This window comes from Pygoscelis adeliae, unplaced genomic scaffold (genome assembly GCF_000699105.1).
Source record: "Pygoscelis adeliae isolate BGI_AS28 unplaced genomic scaffold, ASM69910v1 Scaffold141, whole genome shotgun sequence".
In the NCBI taxonomy this organism is placed as follows: domain Eukaryota; kingdom Metazoa; phylum Chordata; class Aves; order Sphenisciformes; family Spheniscidae; genus Pygoscelis; species Pygoscelis adeliae.
In genome coordinates this window covers 2,424,498-2,434,484 of record NW_008824231.1, presented here as the reverse complement: position 1 = coordinate 2,434,484, position 9,987 = coordinate 2,424,498, and the positions used below count along the sequence as shown (strand labels likewise).

The following is a 9,987-nucleotide window of genomic DNA, read 5'->3' as shown; positions in this document are numbered from 1 at the left end:
TGCCTGTGATGGTAATTGCTGAGTGATCTCTCCCTGTCCTTATCTCGACCTATGAGCCTTTTGTCATAATTTTCTCTCCCCTGTCCATCTGAGGAGGGGAGTGATAGGGCGGCTTTGGTGGGCACCTGGTGTCCAGCCAGGGTCAACCCACCACACCATGGAAAGGACTTGTAGGGTAATTAACAACTTCAAAATAAAAATCTTTATGAAAAATGACCTGGAGTTTCAGTTTCAGAAAGTTCCATTTCAGTGAAGTTCTTAGCTACAACATGTAACATAAAACCAGTCATTTTTAGCATGTGATAAAAAAAATTAAGACGTTAAAAATATTGCAGGAAATGTGAAAAAGAATGAGAAAAGACAGATCTGCTATATTTTGGGGGATAGTTCTTCATTGCTAAAGGTACCTTACAACTTATACATAAAAAGTCACATCGTTTTTCATTGTATTATGTTTATCTTCTCAATAATCATGCTAAGATGTTGTTTCTTTTTCTGTAGTCTGTGTGAATTATAAAACAGTTTTTGTTTCTAGCTACTTTCCCAAATGATTAAAAGTGTTAAATAACAACCAAAACATTCTCTGCTTACTCACAGAACTGTTTGCCAAATCAATTTCCATACATAAAAGAAAAAATAAGTTAAAGACAACATAACCTATGCATTTATTGGTTTGATGGATTTGGGTGGTAAGTGAAAATGATATCTAATTTATGCAATCCAAGATGATTCTACAATAAGTGTGATGATTGGAATTTTTTAATTACTTCCAAGGAAGTAATTGGAAATGGAATGGAATCCTAAATCTCTGTTAGGAGAATCCAGTGAAGGAAACAGTAGAATAGCAGGAAAAACAATGTAGAATTGTGTATGTTAACTTGTTAAAATCTGAGAAACAGAGTAGACTTAAGTTCACTAAGAATTTTGATTCATGACTGAAGTGGAAAATAATGAAGAAACAAAAATACAGGCACAGAGCAAACACAGCCAAATAGAATCATAGAATCATAGAATCATAGAACCATAGAATGGTTTGAGTTGGAAGGGACCTTTAAAGGTTATCTATTCTAACGCCCCTGCCATGGACAGGGACATCTTTCACTAGATCAGGTTGCTCAGCCCTGTCCAGCCTGACCTCGAACACTTCCAATGATGGGGCATCCACAGCTTCTCTGGGCAACCTGTTTCACCACCCTCATTGAAACAAAAATTCTTCCTTACGTCCAATCTAAATCTACTCTCTTTCAGTTTAAAACCCTTGCCCCTTCTCCTGTCACTACAGGCCCTGGTAAAAAGTCTCTCTCCATCTTTCCTGTGGGCCCCCTTTAAGTACTGATAGGCTGCTATAAGGTCTCCCTGGAGCCTTCTCTTCTCCAGGCTGAACAACCCCAACTCTCTCAGCCTTTCTTCACAGGGTAGGTGCTCCAGCCCTCTAATCATTTTTGTGGCCCTCCTCTGCACCCGCTCCAACAGGTCCATGTCCTTCTTGGGGTCCCAGAGCTGGATGCAGTACTCCAGGTGGGGTCTCACGAGAGCGGAGTAGAGGGGGAGAATCACCTCCCTCGACCTGCTGGCCACGCTTCTTTGGATGCCGCCCAGGATATGACTGGCTTTCTGGGCTGCAATTGCACACTGAAATAAATTCCCAATGTCAATAATCCAGGTTACTCTAGTTTTGATACTATGTTCCCTTATGGCAAGCTATTGGACCACTTTAATAATCCCTGTAAATTAGGCAAACTAAAAGCAGAAAAAATTACAGCAAAGACATGACGAGAACAGTTTCAGTCTTAAAATTACTAATGTGCATCAGAGCCTTACTAGCACGAATCTAATTATCTATTTTCTTCATTCACCAAGGTTTTAGGTTATTAGTCCAAAGTCAGGAAATGGAGTATCTGTCTTTATAACAGATGTCACAATCACATCAAAATCCATCCAAAGAGTTTGGAAATGTCAGTACAGAAATGATAATGGAGCCTGGCAGGAAGCTGTAGTCATCATCATTTGTATGACAAAATTCATCTTTCCCAAATCCATAAAGGTATATCTATACCATCAGGCATGTATAAGCTCTTTATACTGCAATCATAAAGTAATGAAACTGACAATTTTCTTACTTGAGATTTCAGTGCCTGAAGCTGAGTTTCATAATTCTGAGCCATTTTGTATTTAGTTTTCTGTAAGTCTTCCAGTTTCTGTCGAAGTAGTCCCACCTACAGTTAGAATAAGCATTCAAATTTACCTTTCCTGGTGTTCCAAAATATGTCATTTTTTGAATAGCCATTTGAAAATTTGAAAGAAAACTGTTGCTTAAAAGATAGATATTAAAAATATATATTCATTCAGTAACAATAATAAAACTGAATACCACAAACCCAGATTGTATCAACATCAAGTTAGGGATTTTATAGTAAAAAATCTCATTGTATGCTTATGTTATGATTTAATGATAATACTGTATGACTCTGTCATGAAAGACCATTTAATGAAAGCACTTCTGACCCAACTATACGAATGAACTGTTGTGCCCCATTGTGAAAATTTTGCTTGAATGGCTTATATGATCATATAAATGACTTTCAACTACTTATATAAAATTATCGGGAGACACTGTAGACTCATTTCAGCTCCCTAAGTACAGTGCCATTTGAGATATCTTGAATTATCTGAGAGTTTCACAGAGATCTGAGAAATATGACAAAGAGCATACATGACACCTATGTTTTTCTGGAGAGGCAGCTGGAAGCTAGGTGAGATATGCTAAAATATTTCAGATAACATCTCTGCACAGGCAAATAAATTGATGCTTTAAGGATTGAACAGCCCAATTACTATCTTGGCTCCTCTGACTGCAATGACTAAGGGCAAGTTCCTAATTGCTCGTTAGGGAGAGTTACTTCATTTTCAAAACTCCCACTGGCAGTTTGGACACCTAGCTAACACAAGGATGCCCATGTGTAAACACCTAACTTCAGATGTCTTGAACTAGAACTGAACGCTGTGCTAAGATTTACTGATGCTTCTGAATGAATATTCAGCAGACAAGACTGTGAAGTATGGACAGCATCAGGTACACCGGGGCTTTCACTTTGATAAGTAAGTTTAAGTGGTAATACAATTAGAATCTTCACTATTAATAATAAAATGATCATACAAAGACAGTATAACATGTAAAATAATAAAAATCAGGTATAAAAAGGAATTACAAAGACATAATTTTGTGAAACTTTTTGCACTGTACATTTCCATTTAAAATTTCTGATGAAACTAGAAGTGTTGGCATTTAGAAAAAACATCAAATTATCTTTTTACAGCTAAACTGAGAATATTTAATTTAGACTTTAGGGAAATAGAAGAAATGTGAGACTTTCAATAACATTTTTACAATCACTTTTCAGAACAGAAGCACACCTTAAAGCAAAAACTAAGGATAATTAATGACCTTTAAAGGGTGTTTGGTGTTTTACATGATAGAACAAACAGGTCTCCTTATAGAGCATTTAGAGCATACTATTAACTAACTCCCAGAATAATACTTTCTTTATAGAATGTGATATTCTTAAATACCTCTTGACCTTTTTGATCCAGTTTGCTTTGGGCACTTGCTAATTCTTTATCCTGGATATCCATCTTTGCTTCTAAAGTTTTCATCTTCCTTTCCCATTCCACTTTCTTGCTGTTTACCATGATGTCAATTTGATGCACTAATTCCTGAAGTTCAGCTTCACATGGAGAAGCTCTAGTAATATAAAAAAGAGATTTATTTTTTAAAATAAAGACTAAGGGAGAAAATTTTTTTTTTACATTGCTAAGATTTTATTTTAATTCTGATGGAAATAACCAGAAAGAAAGAAATGGAAAAGCTAAATGATGCTTTCAAATGTAGGTGGAATCTCACTTCATCTATCTTAAGTTTGCCTGAAGTCAAAATCAGAGTATTTAGCATATTCTGGACTTTTTGCCTAGCTTAAATGCTGTTTGATATCCTCTCACTCTTTCAGGGGTGAACTGTCAAATGAGCCTAAGTTGAGCTGAAAGTATCCGGGCCCAAACCTCAGTGGACAAGAGTAGGAGAAGATGAATATTATTAAGCTGCTTATAGGCACAGGATTTCCCACTAAGGGCACATAATGATGGAAGCAGAGTTTGTTGGAGGAAGTTATTAAACAGCTGGCTTGAAAGCTAGCCACAATTCTTAATTGCTAGTTCAACTTTTACACTCTGTTTTCCCATTCTCTTTGTGGAAAATGGACTTAAATAACAAGGCAACTTGTATTATTACAAGAAGCGAGTGTATTTTGAAAAAGGACTTGTCTTTGGGGGACCATGTGCTGGATTTTATAGAGACTTGTACAATATCTGCAACATAAACATTAGATTTTTTCCCAAACTTCTGAGGTTAAATTCGGAATACATCCCTTACACTACGACTTCATTGTCAGTAATAGACAATGTTTTACACTGTTGCTTTAGGAATATAACATGTCCTAAGTAGCAAAATAATGACATATTGTTAGTTTACGGTATATTAGAAGGGCCATCAGAAACTGAAAGCAGTCAAAGTGGCCCTCTTAGTTGCCCTCTTATACAGCCCCTTATATAGGAGCAGTATAGTAATTTAAAAAACCGAAACTTCGTCTGGACAGTGTCAAACAATGTTTAAATCAGCTGATGTACACCATTTAACAGATATTTACAAAGTATCTGAACTTTCGTACAGAGATTTCTTTATTCCATATCCATTCCAACTTTGAATTTGATGATGAATATAAGAAAAATTTGAAATAAGAATGATACAGATTATAGAAAATTTGGCTGTGGATACTTTTTTATGCAAGAAATTGCATAATTCTTTCTACACTCTAAAACTTTTTATTTGTAGAAATGACTATTTCACATCAAAATTATACAGTCCTTCTAGGGTATATGAGATTTTTTTCTTGAAGTATTTTGGAGAGTTTATTGTCCAGTTAACCTCAATTGTTTTATGAACTGATAGCTTCTCTCAATCTGTAAATTTACAGCTGGTATTTCAGATTTGTAATGATTTATTTGAAAGTCAGAATCTTTCTAGAACTCACGAATCTTTTCAACTTTCAGAGAAACATTCCAGTTTGAAAAAAATTTTATATCATAATTAAAGTGTTTATTGAAATGTTCCTGAACATTTTATTTTCCTGACTTACTGCCTCTTATCCAGTTAACCTAGGATTCTAGGGCTTGAGAAAAAGATAAAGGAGATGATGTACACTCCTGCCTAATTCCTCCCCATAAAATAAAGAAGGGGAATTTTATTCCATTAACTGCTTTTGGACTGTTACAAAGAAGAGTTAGCTATTGAACAAATTGCTTAACTATGTATATGAGCCCGTACATTTTCTATAAAACTTAATTTTCATTGAGTCATATGGAAAAAAATATCAGACTGTTTTCTATCACTATGATTAATTACACATCACCAAAAAAAATCTGTCATTTGTCAACCGTTAAAGACTTCAATTTGATCTCAGTTTACTTAAATTGAGATATGAGATCAGAATTAGTTAAGACAGTATTTTTGAGAAAAGCCTTTAGCAGACTTACCACTGTAATGCTTGCTTTGTGTCATTTATTGAAATAAAATTATTTTTATCAACAACTTTTTTTTTTTTAAATACCACAACTTCTAAGCATTTTTAGTATGTTCAGAGCTCATAGAATGTTGGATGTAGATATTTTTATACTAAGTACCAAAAGAGGCATGTATGTCACTGGAGTGAAGAAAAACCTTTCACTGACTGTTCTTAGGCAGTGGAATAATGTGTTGAATTTTTAACTTCTGAGGAGTAGCACCTCTTGCATTTCACTTTCTGTAAACATTTACTTTCCACACAATTTTTTTAGTGGCATCTGTTATCTGCCTATCCTGTTCTCATATGAGTTAACTGTTGATAAACTTTTCTACTTCTTTTCCACTTCTTTTTTAGAGCTTTTTTTATACCTTTCTTGTTTCCTGTTCCAGTTTTAATTGCTTTACATTTTTTTTCTAAATAAGAGATTCTATTTATAAATTACCCTAATATACAGCTTTATTACTTTCTTTAGAAGACATACTTTTATCTTATCTTTATCATATATTGGAATGTATTGAAATGTGTCATCTTTAGTTGTTGCAACTTTATCTTGGCCATGAAAAAAAAAATCTCAGTTAACATCTTCAAATTATTCTTTTCAATGGTATGATCTGATCATTGTGAAAATTTCTGTATTTTTCCCTCTGCAACTATTTAGAGATTAGTGTATCCAATTACTGCTGTATGTAAATGAAGGTACAAATAAAACCAATGTTGTTTCTCCACTGTCAACTCCCTCTCCCTCATCTCAACCAGTTATACTGTTAGTAAACTGTTAGTGGTACACCTGCTTTCTCTTCACTGTTTTCATCTGTCATAGTGACTATTCATTGTACAACTGAAGTTTAATCTGCATTTAACTTCCATTTCCTCATACTGTTGCATAATTTTCAAGTCTTTCTTTTTTTGGTTTTGACTAGAAGCCTATATTGAATTTCCTGTTGATAAAACCATCAATTGTATTCTTTCATAGGTTTGTTAACTATCCCTCCTGATATATAAACTGATGCAAAAAATGTATTGTAACCTATTACTTTTCATGATAATAAATTTAGCCTCCTGATAAACAAGTTTTGTCACTAAAGATACTCTAAGAATGCTGTGACATTGTTTTGAGTTATGACATGTTCCAATTTCCTTTTAATAATATTATTTATCTCACTGACATTTTCCCTAAAAGTGATAGCCACTGGTTATAATTTAATTGGTTCTTTAATTTATAAAAATTTAAAAGCTATGTGTTCTCCTGACTGCTGATGGTACACACCTCTGTGTGCACCTCTATATGCATATAAAGTGCCTTTATGATCGCTAATCAGTTTGCAGTCATTCTAATATCTCTATGGCATGATGGTTTGTTAAAATGAGCGTACCTATTTCCTTAAAATGAGCATAGCTATTATTTTATGAAATAACTGCCATAGAGACAGTCACACAGAGACAAAAGATGGTGCAGCATCTGAATGACGTAGCAGCAACCTACAAAAGGGTTAATGATAAAAAGCACAGCAGTATGCCTGTAACCGCTCCATCCTAGGAAGCGTTGGAGAGGATTTCAATACCCAAAATTAGCACAGAATGCCATTTTGTGTCACGAACATTACAATCTGGCATATGTTTTTGGGGGACATCGCAACCAAGAATGTGCCAAGCAATTAGGAACTCTACTTCAGCAGAACTGCACTTAACCAAACACAAACTGAGCCATGCACTCAGAGGTAATATCCCTATTGCCAGTAAGCCTTCAACTACCGAGCGTGCTGCCAGCACATTGCTGAAGAACAGTAAGCTAACTAACATGCTCCTCTTATGTAAATGGCTGTGCAAACAAAGCCTTAATGTAAGCAGATGCTTTTATTCCTGGTAGTTGATACCACCATCTTGTGTGAATGCTAGCATGAAAATGCTTCCTTTCTTTTCTGGTAATCTTTCACATCCCAGCTGTTCAGCCAACTCTCCGAATGTCTGCCCTCCTAGTGCCCTGAAGTCCCCCGTCTGTAGGTTGTGCTCTGGGTCAAGTGCTGGTCTCACACGCTCTGCGTTTCACATCATGCACGCTCAACTTCTGACTGCACTACACTAAAAAAAGAGTTCCTTAACATAGAACCATAGACTAGTTTGGGTTGGAAGGGACCTTTAAAGGTCATCTAGTGGATGGATGGATATGTGTTTATTGAATATCTTTTTTTTGGTGCTTAAATGGTGCATATCTCTTGTTTGGATAATTATTACAGGAAATTGGAGTAAATTTGTTAGATTTACAATATCATAATTAAAACTCAACATGATTTTTTTAAAGTAAAATTCTTTAAAACTTTTTTAATATCAACAAACGCTTGAAACTTTAACATTATCAATGTTAAGCCTGGAAAGGCTTTTTAAATGCACACATAAATCTTAATGCCTTTTTAATGTTAGAACTGTTAGCAATGCCATTTTAAAATTTAATGAGTCATAGAATGATAATAACCAAAGTGCAAGCAAGTAGTACACTGTGATGTACATATCACAAAACAAAAATACCCCCCCTCCCAAGTGCCTGAAACTAATCTCAAAATAGCATTAATGATGCAGCAAACTTTGATTCTCTCTGGGTGGAATATAAAATGGGATTTTAAAAACAGAAGACGAAGCGATATTGCATCAGGACTACCTTTTCTTTGATATTGCTATAAGGACCTGTGCCCTTCCAGCCACATGTAATGTCAGGTGGCAACACTTTGGTGAACCACCAGCAATGACTCAGCTATCTGATTTTAGCCTTCAGAAATACTTACTTTCTTTATTCTGTGTCACATGGATCATCTAAATATTGTTATGCAAGTGCAAATGCAACCTCTAGCCTGGATCATCAGGTTACCCTTTCAGATCCACCATGGCTCACATCCTTCCCTCTTACGTTTCACCTGTCTCTTTCAGATCATCCCCAAAAGGCAAGTTCTGCAGCTGTTGCTGGAAAATTTTCTCTTGACAGTTCTTGCATGTTTCTCAAACTCAGAACCACCAATAGATAAAAGGGAGCTGTTGAAGGAAAAATCCCTTCTGAAACAGCTGCTCAGTCTATCTCCACCTTCTCCGTCTACTTCCTTCCCTAGATCTTCTAGGTACACCTGCAGCTGAAAAAGGAAAGCTGTACCTGAAGCTGTAGATTACTGCTGCTTGTTCTACCAGAACTACTCCGTGTCATGGCTGTGGCATTACAAACAGATCTGCATAAAGATGTATTTGGCAGTTTTCCCCACCTACTAGCATAGGGGTATTACTAGCTGCTGTAACTATTATTTTAGTCCCTTCAGTGTTTTGAAGAGTGCTAACTATCCCCCTCAGAATATGACCAATCATATGGTATCACAATCATGAGAATTTATTTTGATCACTGGATGTGGAATGCAAAAAACTCTGCTATCTTTTGTTTAATATGCCATCAGGTAAGCAAACACACAAAGAACAAGTTTTCCCATAAAACGAAGAAGTATACATATGTTTTTTTATCCATATGCATTCAGCATTCCCACTTCACTGACTGTATACATCAAATGGATTCTTCATACATGGAAGCAATGACTTGTACTTAAGCAAGTGGCAGCTATTTTTTTTTGGTTGCATTTACTTTGAAACAGCTCAAAACACTTAAAAGTATCTCATTTTTAAAGTGACGTAGGCAAGCTCTTAGTCTTCTTTTATTCTATTTCCATTGGTGAAAATAGAGATGATTCATATTCTGCTGTCATTAATAACTATTTATCTCCATGTAAAATCTAGATGTTTCCAAATTTAGACAAACAAAAACCCAGATATTAAGTTTTACAAACTCCAGGCCTTTATCTTTGTCACAAATGATTTTTGCACGAGTTAGACCTTTCTCGCTCTATTCATCTGCCTTTTGCTTTGGAGTTCTGCACAGATCTGTATTTTTCTGATTGTTTCCTAATAGACATAGAAAGAACACTATTGTCCATATAATTTAGAATAAAGTTATAATTTAGAAACTGATATTTTAAGAAATGATTGGTTCATATTGTCAGTCTCTACTTCATGCCTTCTTCTCTTATTACTCAGGTTTGCTGACAAATAGGAAAATATCATAGAATCATAGAATAGTTTGGGTTGGAAGGGACCTCTAAAGGTCATCTAGTCCAACCCCCCTGCCATGGGCAGGGACATCTTCAACTAGATCAGGTTGCTCAGAGCCCCATCCAACCTGACCTTGAATGTTGCCAGGGATGGGGCATCCACCACCTCTCTGGGCAACCTCTGCCAGTGCTTCACCACCCTCAGCGTAAAAAATTTCTTCCTTATATCTAGTCTAAAGCTACCCCCCTTTAGTTTAAAGCCATTCCCCCTTGTCCTGTCGCAACAGGCCCTGCTAAAA

At 35.7% G+C, this 9,987-nt stretch overlaps 1 protein-coding gene across 1 annotated transcript in view; it reads right to left on the bottom strand.

Annotated features, from left to right (window-relative positions):
* Positions 1–9,987, bottom strand: part of CCDC67 (coiled-coil domain containing 67) — a 46,858-nt gene that overhangs the window by 34,023 nt on the left and 2,848 nt on the right. Inside the window, exons 2-3 of the mRNA XM_009334838.1 lie at positions 3,571–3,742; positions 2,121–2,216 (exon numbers count right to left, since the gene is read on the bottom strand). Coding sequence (XP_009333113.1) covers positions 2,121–2,216; positions 3,571–3,742 — 268 coding nt within the window. The remainder of the gene's footprint in view (positions 1–2,120; positions 2,217–3,570; positions 3,743–9,987) is intronic.